Source organism: Crinia signifera, chromosome 4 (assembly GCF_055691185.1).
Source record: "Crinia signifera chromosome 4, ASM5569118v1, whole genome shotgun sequence".
Taxonomy (NCBI): domain Eukaryota; kingdom Metazoa; phylum Chordata; class Amphibia; order Anura; family Myobatrachidae; genus Crinia; species Crinia signifera.
Window position 1 is genome coordinate 131,776,619 of NC_139220.1, and position 15,598 is coordinate 131,792,216.

The 15,598-nt window shown below is 45.4% G+C and overlaps 1 protein-coding gene across 1 annotated transcript in view; it reads left to right on the forward strand.

Moving 5' to 3' along the window:
* The first annotated feature begins 5,431 nt into the window (after positions 1 to 5,431).
* The window catches only part of CAND1 (cullin associated and neddylation dissociated 1), a 32,001-nt gene continuing 21,834 nt past the window's right edge, over positions 5,432 to 15,598 (forward strand). The window contains exons 1-3 of the mRNA XM_083182494.1: positions 5,432 to 5,904; positions 11,775 to 11,918; positions 13,471 to 13,625. Coding sequence (XP_083038620.1) covers positions 5,837 to 5,904; positions 11,775 to 11,918; positions 13,471 to 13,625 — 367 coding nt within the window. The 5' untranslated portion in view covers positions 5,432 to 5,836. The remainder of the gene's footprint in view (positions 5,905 to 11,774; positions 11,919 to 13,470; positions 13,626 to 15,598) is intronic.

The window sequence follows — 15,598 nt, forward strand, 5'->3', positions numbered from 1 at the left end:
CCAGGAATAGAGTATTCTGTCCCTCCTGCACGGGACGTAAGGGTACACACTTCACTAATTGGTGATCCATGTTGACAAGTATCAACAATGATATATATATATATATATATATATATATATATATATACAAAAATCCAGTAGACCGGCACCCTCCTTCATATGCTGCTGCCGCGGTGCTAGGAAGACAAACTTAGTATATCATCTCCAACATCCTGCACCCACGGTCTTCTTAGGAATAATTCATACCACACAGGCTCTTTTCATCGACAAGCTTTCGGACTTTAATGTCCTTCGTCAGGTCAGCAAAACAGAATAATAATAATAATATTCTGTTTTGCTGACCTGACGAAGGACATTAAAGTCCGAAAGCTTGTCGATGAAAAGAGCCTGTGTGGTATGAATTATTCCTAAGAAGACCGTGGGTGCAGGATGTTGGAGATGATATATATATATATATATATATATATATATATATATATAAAAAGGTAGATAACTGATGTCTATCTTTTTATGTCAACATTGGAATTTTTACCTTAGCCAATGGTTCGATAACTCTTTTGAATCACAGCACCCTATAGTATTAGAATTATTTTCATGGCACCTCTAGGTGTTTTTTTTATTATTAAGAAATGTAAAGATAAATAAATATTAAACCAAGTAAATTGTGTTAATATGTCATCCTTAATATGTCATAATGACTTTTTGTGCTGTAACAAACTCTGCTGGTAACTTGGAATCATACTCCTAACATCCCTGCATATTGATTATTTTATATTTGTAATTATTAGTCTTTATTAAGGCAGGAAATGTTTGGGTATTAGTGGGGGGGGGGGTGTCTATTGTACTTTTCTTATTCACACTTCGCAGCAAGCCTTCTGCTCTGGGTGGGGCTATCAATTAAGTTCCAGACACAGGTCTAAAGGCCCCCTTATACTATGTGATTTGGGCATGATTTCACCCGATTCGGATGAATCAGGTCGTGAAAACGGGCCAAATCACACATGCAGACATCCTGTCCGACCCGATGCGTGGTCCCGTGCGCGGCAGGGAAGGAAGCCTCTGTCGTCAGCGCGCCAGTAGGAGCAGGGGGGGGGGGTGGCGCATGCAACCAGGCAGAAGACGCTGCCAGGCAGCAGCGCAGCGCAAGCAGAGAACTAAAAAAAAAACCCTATACAAATGAATGGGCAGCCATTGATTGACTGAGACCTCTCATTCATTTGTATAAACTGAATATATATTTCTGAAGAGCTCTGCTCCCACCGCTGGTGCCGCGCCGCTACCCAGCAGCTTCTTCTGTTGCCTGGTTCCCTGCGCCGGCAGCTGCTTCCTCCCCTTCTCCCTCCGCCTGGCTCTCTGGTCGCGGGCTTCCCCTCGCTGCCGTCCCCCGCTCCCTGGTCCCCTCGCCGGCATCTGCTGCCTGCAGCTCCCTGAGAGTTGCATGTGATAAATCACATGCAAAACTTGACACATGAAGTGCCTAATCACGTGATCCCTCCGGGGGAGTAGCCAGCACAATCAGGCCACACAAATGTATGGGGCCCGAAGACATTTCTATTTAACCTGAATCTGGATGGCTGGTTGCCTTGTGTGGCTGTGTTGTGTGCAGCAGTGAAGTGTGGTAGCCTAAAGTGTTAGGAAATATTAATTAGATTATTGGAGATATACCGGAGAGGACAGGTGGACTCCCATTTAACTTCTAAAATCCCCCAGACTGCTACAGTATCAATATAACAGTGAGCTAAGGTCTTCACATTCAACACATACTGAATGCACAGCCTGGACAGCTCTCAGTGAGCTCCCTGCCTGCAGTTCCCTAAGACCTAAAGCTCTTATCAATTGCTTTCTGTTCAACCTAATATCACTAGTCACATTTTCTCTGTAACCATTTCAGTGTGCCGAATTCCACATCAATTCTCTCTGCATTGTCCTTCTACACCTGCTTCTCACACTACTTACCCTAATTTTGCATTTATTTTTATTTTCTCTATTTTAACACTCTTTCTGAATTGCACTGTTGTACCAGAGTCATGGCTCTTCGATCCTATGCTATATCTTTTCACTCTGCATGCTTTTGGTCTCCTAGCAGGTGTGTTGTGTCATGGGCCACAGTGCAGGGCTGTTAGGGGTCAAGGGTGCAGGTGGAGCGGACTACTTTGCCCATTCTCTCTACCTGCTGCCTCATGTGCTGACCATCCCTGCCATGATCACATCTTGCCTTCAGGTCTCCTTACCTGCACCTCATGTCACCTGTCTGTCTCCCCCTCCCTCTAGACTGTAAGCTCCATGAAGCAGGGCCCTCTTCCCTCCTGTTCTCCCAGCACTCTTCTTGCATTTCAATTACAGCTCTCTTACACGCTTACAATCTATGCATCTCTTCTCACGTCCCTATATCTCAGCTGTATTGTGTACTAAGAATTGTACTGCTAATTGTTAATTGTGCCATTTTAGTTCTTGTTGCTTTTATGTTTATTTCTGTGTACCCTATACTGTTCTAATGTGTGCTTAATGTACAGCGATGTGTACCACTTGTGGCAGCTTCTAAATAAAATATAATAAAAATCCATAAGGTGCCCATACACATCCAATTTTGGGCCTATTTCGCCCGATCCTGATGGAGCTCGTGTGAAATTAGGTCCAACTTGTCGCCTAATGTATGGGGGCCTCTAGGTTTAATTATGAGGTAAAGGACAAAGTTTGATTCGGTTTTTCAATCTAGCTTATGATTGGCGGCCCTTTTTTCCCCCCCTATTACATTGACCATAAATATTGCTAATTAGTTCTGGACCACCAACCCTATGGCACTCCAGCACACAGTTTGGGAACCATTGATCTAAACACTGTAGACCAGGGAACTTTTTTTACCTTTAACCCAAAAATGTATTTAGATACGCTGATGTTACCCCATTGATTTGAAGCAAAGGAAATCATATAATTGTAATACACATGGTTTATGATATACTCTGCTAGTACGGTACACAGCCTGGCAGTCATTGATGATTACCATGTATGGCTGTGTGTGGTACAAAATTTGTACCACACACAGCCATACATGGTCACCATCATCTTCATTAATGGCTGCTAGGCTGTGTCTGGTATAGCCATTGATAATGTGACATCCAGACAACTATTAGTGTCAGTATTTCAAGATGATATAGTGAGTATGCAATTTTTTTCCCCCTAGACTAATGATGGGTATACCGTGAAAGGAGTTTAGAACCAGGCAAAGAAACTTGGCACCACAGCGGCAGTACATGCTGCGAGCTGCCGTGATGGCGCAGCAACTAGTTGACTCTACTGAAGAAGTGGGCAGACGGTGACAGGGCCTGGGTCATCACACAGGGAAGCATGTCATACACAAGGGCCTGATGGACTGCATCTGATCCTTGTACACTACAGTACTGTAACACACAGCTGGGCATGCATATAGAATCTATACACTGAGTGGAAAAATTATTATGACCATAACTTCACATTTTTGCCACTAGAGGGCGAGATAGCTATAAAAAGGGAATGCAGGAGAAGTGAAATGTCAATTGCACTGTGTTGCTAGCGAAGAAATGGGCAAAAAACATGATTTAACGGAGTTTGAATGTGGGATGATTGTAGGCGCTCTAACTGTTAGAACCAGTATCCGCAAAACGGCTGCACCTGTGAAGTGGAAGGAGTAACTGTAAAAGTCTCTGAACAAACTATTTGCCGCACATTACACCGTAGAGGCTATAAAAGTCTCTACTGTCTGCCTTGAACAACAGTAGACGTCTCCAGTTCGCAAAGGAGCACAAGGATTGGACAGTAGATGACTGGAAAAGGGTCATGTTGTCCGAAGAATCACGTTTTCAATTACACCATGCAGATGGCAGGGTGAGAATATAGAGAAAACAGCACAAAAGCATGGACCCCAACTGCATTGCCATAACACTTCAAGCTAGTAGAGGCAATATAATGGTTTGGGGGATGGTTTCTTGGTATTGTATGGGTCCTTTGATTCCTGTGAAACAACGTCTGCATGGCCAAAAGTATTTAAGTGTTATCACAGATCAAGTACATCCTGTTATGTTAATGGTGTACCCTGTCGGGGATGGATACTTCCAGCAGGATAATGCTCCCCGTCATAAAGCTGGCATTGTCCGCAGATGGTTTGAAGAGCATGACAGAGACTTTACTGAGCTTAGTTGACCTGCACAATCACCAGATTTCAATCCAATTGAGAATCTGTGGGATGAGATCGAACGAGCAATTAGGCAGCTGGATCCAGTACCATCAAATTTTACGGAATTGGAAAGTGCAGTTCATCGGATATGGTCCCAAATTCCTTATACCACCTACCAACATCTCATAGAGTCCATGCAAGAAGAATCCATGCAGTATTAAGGGAAAAAGGTGGTCCAACATTGTATTGAGGGGGTGGTCATAATAATTTAGCCACTCAGTGTAGAGTCTACATGCATTAAAATTTGTGGGGGTAATGGATGCTCGAGCTGCCAAAACACAGCCATAAATGCATATAGATTCATATGCATGCCCGGCTGTGTCTTGGCATGCATGGCTGTCCATTACCCCTAAGAATTTCATTCTTACCCCATTTGGGGTAATTTACCCCTGTTCCCTGACCACTGTTGTAGACCTTTCTATCCACAACCAAACTAGTATCTTTGCTACTACAAGAGTGTGCAGTGTAAATGACTCCAACCCAGGAATATCAGTCAGATCCGCAGTGGAAAGGTCCATTTAGCAACAAGTTTAGCTACTTTGCATACTTTTAACAGTGCTAAAGCCTTTCTGCTCCAAACTGCCATTTGTTTCAAAAGTGACAGGAGCAACATTTATCATACCCATTAATTTTCAAAACTCGATATCAACGGTCAGGACAAACAAAACAAAGAAAGACCCATGTTCATCCATCTTCCAGGGAGGTGGGGTGTCCTCGGACTATGGAGCCCAACAGGGATTTCATCTGTTTCCTTGTGAGCCATCCTGACCCCGGGAGGCTGCAAAGATGCTGCCGGTGCAGCAGGCGGTTCGGCATATGCTCACTAGCTCGGGAGACCCGACTGCAGCAATACCCGTACAGTGGCGGCTGTCACACAGCAAGCATTGCATTGCTCTCCTCAAGATGCTGAAGGCTACTCGGCCAGCGCGCCACACTACTGAGAAAACACAGGGACATGCGCCCCTTCCAACTAGCACAGAAATATGGCAATGGATAAAATACAGACAACAGCATAATTTATCTCCGTCCCCTCAGCCAGACGCGGCCGGCCCCCTACTGGCCTGCATGACTGTGCCGCCGCAGCAGATCCCTTGCCACCCGATTCCCGCCTGCATGTAGTATTACTGGCTACCACTCCAGTGACTGATCTGCCGTAGAGCCAATCAGAGAGCAGTGATCACACAGCGCTGGCAGCGCCACCGGATGCGCCGTAAACTGTGACTCGTCCGGCGTGCAGCGTTCTGCCGCTCTGCCCCGCCCCCCGCTCGGAGAGCCCCGCCTCAGCAGCAGCCGCAGCTCCGGGGCTGTATGTGAGACACCCGGGTCACCGCCGCGTCTCTCCTCCCTCCCCGGAGGCCTAGCCGCCGACAGCTTGCCAGGTGTAGGCTCCGTGGGAGTGGATCGCTAGCTATATCGGCGGGTGTGTGGGTGGGGACTGGCTGGAACGGTCACGCACAGAGGAAGGCGGCCTTCCCGCACACAAGCTCTGCTGTGCGACCCCGGCCCTCTCCCAAACAGCAGCCGCCAGCGCTACAGCGACGAGCCGGGCGTGAGGGTGCCGCCGATCAGGCGGGAATAGCAGCAGGCCAGGAACAGCTCACGGGCTCCATCACCGGCGGCAGCAGCATGGCGAGCGCCTCGTACCACATCTCCAACCTGCTGGAGAAGATGACATCCAGCGACAAGGACTTCAGGTGAGGGACTGCCAGGGGTAGTATCGGGCTGCAGGAAGGAGCGCTTTCTGTGGCGGTGACATCCCGTTGTAGCAGGGGACGGGGTGCGGCCTAGCTGTCACACTAGCATGGCTCTGGCAGTACTAGGCCGCGGCTGCAGGGGTGAGCGCTGTGCCGCTGCCTATGCCTGGCTCGTGTGTGAGCTTACATGTGGGTTAGTTCCTTGCAGTCCCGGCCAGCTATGCACAGATCACTCACATGTGTCACTTACAACGGAGGTTGGTCATATGTGAGGGTGTCTTAAAAACAATTACAGTATAAACACAAATATATATAAACTCTCTGTCACACTCATGTGCCATACTGCAGCTGATTCATGCTGCAGTGTTGTAGATCAGTACTTATATGTGCGGGTGTTGGAGGTGCTGTGAAAAAAAGTTAGATTTTCGATAAATGATTCAACTAACGCTAGGTACTCCCTGTACAAATTTAAAACTATATTGCCTGTATCCTAACAACACATTTTTTGGTACTTGTTTCCTAGCACGGCGCACACTAAGCAAATAGCTTAGTGGGCTATTCTGTATAGGAAGATCGCATCGCATCAGGTACCGTGTATAGTGCTGTGCAATGCGATGTCCATATTAAGTGCACAGGAGTGCTTATACAATGAAATATCGCATAGGATCCCATGTCACCAAATGCGATATTTCATTGTATAAGCACCCATGCCATGTGATGTGATCGGTGTTTACTATGCCATTGCGTCACCCCCAGTATCCACTCCACCCTGAAGCGTGGCGAGCGCAGCGGAACACGTCCTCCGACCTTTTCATACCCCCACTATCTACGTCGGCGTGGAGTTGATTTTATATAGTGTGGCGAGCCACTGAGCCTGAAGCGTGGCGAGGGGACGCGGAATACATGTAAAGTAATGCGCGTCTGCTCGCCACGCTTCGGGCTCGCTACACTATGTAACATCAACTCCACGTCGACGTGGATAATGGGGATATGAAAAGGTCGGAGGATGCATTCCGCCGCCCCTCGCGGGGCTCTCCACGCTTTGGGGTGGCGTGGATAGTGGGGGTGTTTTAGGAACACATTCACACCAGCCATATCATACATGTGAAAATATGGAACATCGCATGTCATGCAAAAAGCGCATGCGATGCGATTTCACTACATTACGTAGAAAATCTGGGCGCTGTGCTAGGAAACAAGTACCAATTTTTTATGTGTACTCACTATATGATGCACGCTCCCATGGGTTGCTAGTGAGGTCATTGATTTCATCAATGTCGTTGGCAATAAGGTGCATATCGTTAAGTTCTTATGCTACAGGTAAAAAAAATTTTTTTTAACAATTTGATCATATTGGGCCATGCATGTAAATGTAAATCGTTTGGTTATTTGTCAAATTGCTCAGTGTCTACATGCAATATCTTTTGTCTGGGACTTCGGGAAGTTCAAAGAAAATTTTTCATCAATATTGTTTTGGTGCATGTAGTTTAGAAGTAAAGCAAGTGACATTTCAGGATGTTTCAGGTAAGAAATATCACTGCTTGGATGAGATGTAGTCAGTATCCAGGGACTCTGCATGCCATTGCTCATACTCGCGTTAGTATGTTTAGGTGGTTAGGATGCGGGAGAGGTGGGTTTGGGTTACAATGCTTATTAAAATCCATGAATGTTAGTTTTCCATTACCGGGATTCTGGCAGTCTTTATGCGAAGCATCAATATATCGTACCCAATCCCCTTAGTTAAGGCAAGTAAAAAAATATATAAAAAACAATAAATGAATGCACTGGTATTGGCGCAGATACCATAAAGAGATGTTTAAGACACGCCCATGTATTATAGGGGGTCAGATACAAAATTCTGTAAAAATTTCCTAGAAAAACATATATAACATTAGATGCATATTGGAGATGCTGGAGAATTTCCCTTTCCTAAAAAAAATAATAGAGTACAGTAGGTACCTCACTCTATTTTGGGGCTGCAATGGGCTATCACTGACAACAGCAAGAAGATGGTCCGAGCCTCAGTGCCCAGCACCACCGCAGTAAGCTTTATGGGGTCCTAGGATCTTGGCCCAGTCCACCACCGATGTTATCTCCAATAAAGTGCTGGTGCATCTGTCCTCACAACTAACTTGACAACAGAATGGGAACTGAAAACGCATCTAAACTAGTGTTTGTATCGAAAATGTTTAATGCCAGTGGGGATACGGTCATTAGGTCGACATGGGTGTAGGTCAACAGTCAAAAGTTTGATGGGGTTTTCACTATTTTTTGAGCCGACAGGCGGTATTTCATGCCCTCCCATCCACTAGGGCGTGGTGGGAGAATAAAATAGTGTGCCTGAAGCATAGCTAGCGATGCACCTTAAACTGTGTCCATGTTGACAGTGTTGACATTTGGGTAAATAAAACAGAAAAACCCCATGTCGACCTTTTGACTGCCTAATGCTTGTGTCGACCTAGTTGTGCGACTTAGACCCATGTCAACCTAGTGGTGTCAACCTAATGCTTGTCTACTTAGTTGCTGTAGACCAAACGATCCCAACCCTGCCAGTGACATATCCAGTGCTAATGCTGAATTCCTTTTTTTGTTTTTGTGCGTTTCTCTGAAAAGCATTTTGGCATGTTTTAATTATATTTAGTCTAAAATTGATTTTATTGAAATATCTGAAATAAATCATATTAAAGAATAATAACTTTGGAGAAAGCATTAAAAAAAATATAGCAAAGTTTCACACTATATTAGAACAATCTTTTTTCCCATTAAAATGTTAATGCAAAAATTGGTTAGAAAAAAAAGTTTTAACAAAACGTTTTTTTTCCCCCCGACACTGGATCTATTATTAAACTTGTATTTTTCTAGGGGGCCATTCATAATTGACAGTGTTGACAATAGTATTGACTAAGGGGTAGATTTATCATTGGTGGTTTAAGGTTCTTTATGCATGCAGGTTCGCTTAACCACTTTATCGTGGTGAAATGAACCTGCCTTTTGGCCGACTGTATTATTGTTTGTGCGCACATTATGGGACTGCGTTATCCCCTGCTGACGGGGATATGTTTCCTCCCATAACGAATGGTGCGTACCCATCCGGCAGCATCATCTGCGCATGCGCTGGATACCTTTGTCTTGCAATGTGTACCTGGCGCATGCGCAGATTACACAGCCGGACGGCGGGGAGTTGGACAAGCAGGCGCCGTGGGTAGAAGGCGGCACTGCTCGTGACCTCAGGCGCCGGCTACTAACTGATGAAACCAATAAAGTTTAATGAAAAGAACAAAAAAAAAAGAGAGAGAGACAACGAAGTGTACAGTGCCAAATCATTCTGGCTATAGGAACAGCAGCGCAGACCCCATCGGAGGGAGATCAATAAGTTTCATAATTTGGGTAGGACTCTGGAGCGCTGTACTAAAACTAGTACATGCGGTAAGTCGTCACCGCCACCGTTAAAGTACCTGCACAGCGGGTTTGATAGATGAGGGGAAGCGCTATCCCCTGCTTTAGCGCAAGGGGATAGCACATATGCCCCACAGTGCCGGATGATAAATCTACCCCTTAGTCACCAAAGGATAACCAGTGTAATGTTTTGTTGTGATCTTTTTAAGTGATGCAAGTAGAAACTTGAAATGCTGGCGGTAGGGTGTTGCTGGTAGTACAGTCAGTGCAATGAAAAACTTGCCATGGTACCACTACTACATGACTGATAAGTTTGCAGCTGGTTATCACCCCAATGCCCTTTGGAATATCACTTTAAAATTAATTCCTCAAATCCCCCAAAGGGCCTCTGACTTCAACAGATTTGAGAATGTGTTTTAAGGCCCCCATACGCTATGCGATTATGGGCCGATTCCATGCGATTTCGGCACTTGGGCCAAGAAATCGGCCCAAAATTGTGTATGCGTGTGACATTTGATCTGATCCGATGCGCGGTTCCGTGACAGTGGGGCAGGCAGCGGTGATATGTCTGTGCGCCGCAGCAGGTGGGTGCCGGTGACAGTGGGGCGGGCGGCGGTGATATGTCTGTGCGCTGCAGTGGCTATTACAACTTTGAAATAACATTGTCAAATGACTGTCCGGCTTCCGCTGGGAAGGAGGCCGCTGATTGGCTGAGAGTGCTCTATCTCAACCAATCAATAACCGGACAGTCATTTGATATGTTATTTCAAAGTTGTAATAGCCGCTGCTCGCCCGCCCGCTGAGGGGCGCACACATGTCACCGCCGCCCACCCCACTGTCACGGCACCCGCCTGCTGCTGCCCACCCGCTGCGGCGCACAGACTTATCACCGCCACCCGCCCCACTGTCACCGGCCCCCACTACCGCTGCATGCCCCCCTGCCTGATCCTCACCGCCCTGCAGCTCCCCGTTTTTTTTTTATTTACATGTGATAAATCACGTGCAAAAAATGGCACATCATGTGCCAAATTGTATGTGACCCTCCCGGGGAGCTGCCGGGCGGCTCACAGGAGAATTGGGTCCGACGTGTCCCTTGGACAAGTCGGCCTAATGTATGGGGGCCATTAGATAACACTAGTGGGCAGATGTATTAAGCTTTAACAAGAGATAAATCCAAGGATGATGAGGAGAGATAAACGTCCAGCCAATCACCTGCTAACTGCCATGTTACAGACTGTGTATGAAAAAAGTCAGAAAGGAGCTGATTGGCTCACCTTATCACCCTTGCATTTATCTCTTGTTAAGGCTTTATACATCTGCCCACTAGTGTTATCTATGTCTGTACTATATTGTATTCCTTCCTAATTTCGCACTTGACATTTTTCAGAATTCTAAAGCATTTAAAAAGGAATTAGTCTTTTAGTATTAGATTTGGATTGTTGATGTAAACAGGTGTGTAAGTTAAGGGGGTTATGCATTCTTTGTATCAACTGGCTAATAATTCATTGGAGTCAATTCAATATGGTGCGCAGTGAATAGCGCTGGAAGGGAGCGCCGCAGCTATTCTAATCAGCGTGTTCCTAATTGTGACTAGTGGATTTCTGCTCGTACCCGTCCTGGGGTCTGAGCAGGAATCTGACAAAACTCTGGCAGCTCAAACAGCATTGCCGCGAATACTGGCATTCTCCAACTATGTAAAGCGCAACGGAATATGCTGCGCTATATAAGAAACGTAACAAATAAGCAGCGCACTGATTAGAAAGCTTTAGGAGCTCCCTCCTGGCGATATTTACTGTGCACAGTATTGAATCGACCCCATCAAGGTGGTATATCTGTAATTTTAATGTCTCCAAAGTTGTATCATTAACAATAAAAATTAATTACATTTGAAATGTTTACATTAATTAAACGGGATGCAGTCAATTGACTTACAATCAAAACCCCAACGGCCAAAATACCGAAAACCATTCATCGACGGCCAAAATACAGACAAGATCAAAATACCGACATTTAACTTGTTCATACTTTACCATCCCAGTGGACATGGAGGGGGAATATAATAGTGTGCCGAGCGCAGCGAGACACTGTCCCCGAAGCATGGCGAGTGTAGCGAGCCATGTGAGGGGACGCGGTACTACATTTGACTGTCCATGTCATACCGGCATGTGCCGACAGGCGGAATTCCATGCCCTACCATCCACAAGGGTGTGGGGGGAGAATAAAATAGTGTGCCGAGCGTAGTTGTACACTCATACGGGTTTCATGTCGACCTATGTCAACATACAGACCAACAAAATATGAATAACATGTGTATACATATTGACCTGTGTACATTTTAAATGTCGGTATTTTGACCTTCGGTCAATGGTTGTCGGGATTTTGACTGTCGGTATTTCATACCGAATCCATATTAAACAATGCACATTTTATACAGTGAAATTTGTTGATATACCTCATTTGAAACTCTATTATAGATTCATGGCAACTAATGACTTAATGACCGAGCTTCAGAAGGACTCGATTAAGCTGGATGATGATAGTGAACGGAAAGTAGTAAAGATGATTTTAAAGCTATTAGAGGATAAGAATGGTGAAGTTCAAAATCTAGCTGTGAAATGGTAAGTATACATTATTTTTAAGAAATTAACAATTTTACAATCTTATACGGCCTACACACAGGCCGATATTAAGGCATTTTCTAAGCGATTTTGCTTAGTTTGGCAAAGTCGCTTAGAAAATGCCCTCACATTGGTGTGTGTGTGTGTGTGTGGGGGGGGGGGGGGGGGCTATATCGACAGCAATGCGTGTTCCCTCGCATCTTTGTCGCTGGCCGAGATTGATGAACAGTGTCCATCAATATCGGCAGGGTTCTTCCACTGGAGAACACTGGCGCTGTCTGCTCGCTTAGCACACAGAGCTGACAGCTTGCTCTGTGTGTGGGCTGTCAGCTCTGTGTGCTGAGCAGAACGGCCCGACATAGCACAGCTAGGTCGCCCTACACACGTCGGCATGTGTGTAGGGCCCATTAAACTTAGTCCCTGATTTAGTGGTTTATGTAGCGGTGAGTGATCATTTGTGTTATAGGTCTGCGATAACTAACTGCTAAAGGTAACAGTGACTGTATATTGACTGTTACATACTGTTGCTTCATTTATTTTCACAGCTCAACTAGTACCTAATTGAATAATAACCAGAATCTGATTAGGTTTGATTGTTTTTTAGTCCATAAAATCATGGATTATTTTTTTCGCAGTTTGCAAGATTGGGATAGACAATTGATCAGGGAATAAGTGTAGGGTTGATTCAATGGTGATAAATCAACAGGCTTGGGAAATTGAAGAATTTGTGTCTTGAACAAATATGCAGCTGTGTGTGACCCCCCCCACTCCCATGGCAGCTGGTACACCTGCTCCCCCCCCCTCCCCGGTACCTGGCAGCGTGCTTGGATCCGGGCAGCGTGGTCCGCGCTGTCCTCATCTTCACTGGGTACAGGGTTAGGTAGGCATAGTAGTCCAGCAGGCGTGCCAGGGCCGGGGTTGCTAGTTGGCATGTGCCCGGCTGATGCTTGAGGGGAGGGGGGGCAATTTACCGTTTAAGAGCTGCAGTGGGAAAGGGGTATTAGGTAGCATTGGTATGTCTATGTTGAAATAAAGACAGCTAGCTGGTCAGATGCAGCAAAGCAGACGATTGATAAGTCGTGTAGAACACCAACAAATGCTGAAAGTGTTGGATGTGCCAGTGGAAGGGAGCATGTCTTGGGGTTAGGCATAGTGAGTGAGGAGGGGTGGACTTTTGCCACCGGTGTGAATTTAGAAAGTGGAGAGGGGTGCTTGTGCCACAAAAAGACCATGTGAGAGTGGAGGGGGGAGTTGTGCCCAAAGAATGCATGGTGATCATGCAGGATTTGGGGGTATGTGCCATTTGTAGGCATGGTGAGAGTGGAGAATTGGGGGGGGTGCCAAATGTAGTGAAATGTCTGATGAGCGACCAGGGTTCTCAACAGTAGCAGGAGCAGCAGAACGTTTCAGCAGGATAAGTGTAGAGAAGTGATGCTACTACTGGGCATCACTGCTCTTAAAGGCATTCTTGGTGTTGGTGAGAGGAGGGAAAGTAAGCCCAGATGAAGAGGTCATGACAAGAGTGAATTAAATATATTTTGTTCTTTTTTAGCCTTGGTCCTCTTGTAAGTAAAGTAAAGGAATATCAAGTAGAAACTATCGTGGACACGCTATGTACCAATATGTTGTCCGACAAGGAGCAGCTACGTGATATATCTAGTATTGGGCTGAAGACCGTAATTGGCGAACTTCCACCAGCTTCAAGTGGTGAGTCCGTTTCTATGTAACATCTAAACCACAAACAACTGCATTTTAGGAATGGATTTTTTCATTGTGTAAATAATACTACTGCATTCCTGGATAAAACCTATTAGCTCAGGCTATTTTGTTTTCTGGGTATTGCCTCCAGTCCTTGAGTATATTGTTTTGGATTTTAGAAATCAACAAATCTAAGGAGGGAGCTAGCATATATGCCCTTTAAATAATTGGTGTTCAGTGTGATCGTTTGATGTACCCCATTTTGCCTTGCTCATTCATAATGCATTACAGTTTAGGTTATCAGTAATACCCCTTTTACACCTACAAGCCAGGTTCGGACACAGGATTTTAGATCTTGGTGCGACCCAGCCTGTAACCCCTTTTACTCTGCCCTCCACATTTACCATAAATCCGGGCGGGTGATGTCACCGGAGGTGGGGCTGGGAGATGAGAGCATCTCCCAGCACCGGCTTTTCCAATGCAGTGAACGGGTTCAGGGTCGCATCAACCCGCGTTACCTGTTTACACAGCACCTTTTACCTGTGTTTATCCCTGGTCAGGACTCGGGTAGGATTCCCGGGAACACGGACACTTTTTTTGTTGTTGTGCCGTTTACACTGAGTGCTGACTTGAGTCAACATGGCAATAACTCGGGTTATTGCGGCAGTGAATAAGTCTAATTACCAAACTTGTTTTGGTTTGATAGTCTCAAACACTTAAATATACATGGGTATACAGAAAATGTCTCCTACTTTTGTAAGGCTTTATAATCTTACTAGCTATATTACTTTTAAATCTTTTATTTGCATTCTGCAGCCAGTAAAGTAGTAACCTATTAATATAATTTTATATATAGGGCAGTATTCAATGAGAAAAATTCTCCGTGTTTTATGGAGAATGTGTGCTTTGTTCGCCTTGGACGGAGCATTTTGCTCTCCAAAAGCGAGCAACCCTATTCAATGTGAAATATTCTCCGTCTTTCTAAGTGATTTTCTCCGTCTCTCTCCGTGTAGAAGTTCTCCATCTTTTGATGGAGATCTGGAATGTAAACTAAAAGGTTTTTTTTTTTTTTTTTTTGGTGTCAAAAAATCAGGTTTTTTTTTTCTGTGAAGGGGCATGTTATTTTTATTCATGTGCTTTATAGCACATGAATATATATTTAATTTAAAAAATATATATTTTTTTTAATTTTTTTTTTTTTTTTTTACACAGTGCAGCCAGCAGGGGGCCGGAGCGCTCGAGCCGCTCATTAGATATTCATATATTCACTGCACCCGATCGTTAATATGCGCAATCGGGTGCAGTGAATACTGGGTCCCCCGCTGGCTATAGGGGGGGGCAGCCTGTGCTGCCTGGGTCCAGGGGAGCCCACCTCCCCTCCACATTCCTCTGGAGCAGCCAGGGAGACTTTAATCTCTCTGGCTGCTTCCGGCTCCCTGAAAGCTCCCTGCTGCGGACGCTCGTCCGCTGCAGGGGTTAAGACTCGCCGCGAGGGGCGGCGAGCATCAGCCACATTGAATAGTGGATAAAGTGCCGTGACGGAGAATCTCCAAACATGGAGAATCTCCGCAAAAACACGGAGAGTGCATGGCGAGCGAAATAAAACGCTCTCCATGCACGGAGAATTTCCTCATTGAATACTGCCCTCTGTGGTATCTCCTGTATTTCCATTCTAATGTATACTTGTCCTCAGAAAACAGCTTTTGGTAATTGAGTGGCATTAGCTATATTTGAGTTCCCTATCTGGAACTCTCTCCCATGCCTAGTGAGACTTTCCGCCAGTTTCTAACTCTTCAAAAAGCAGGTAAACAAACTACAGGTCCCCATCCACTAGTCAGATTGTCAGATTCAGATAGATAGGCACCCTTACACTTACACTTATTGGATTTGGCACAAATTGGATGCGTTTGACACCTCATCCGACCCAATGCGTGGTCCCGTGCACATCGGGTCGGACCCTACAGATTGAACCTACTGCAGGT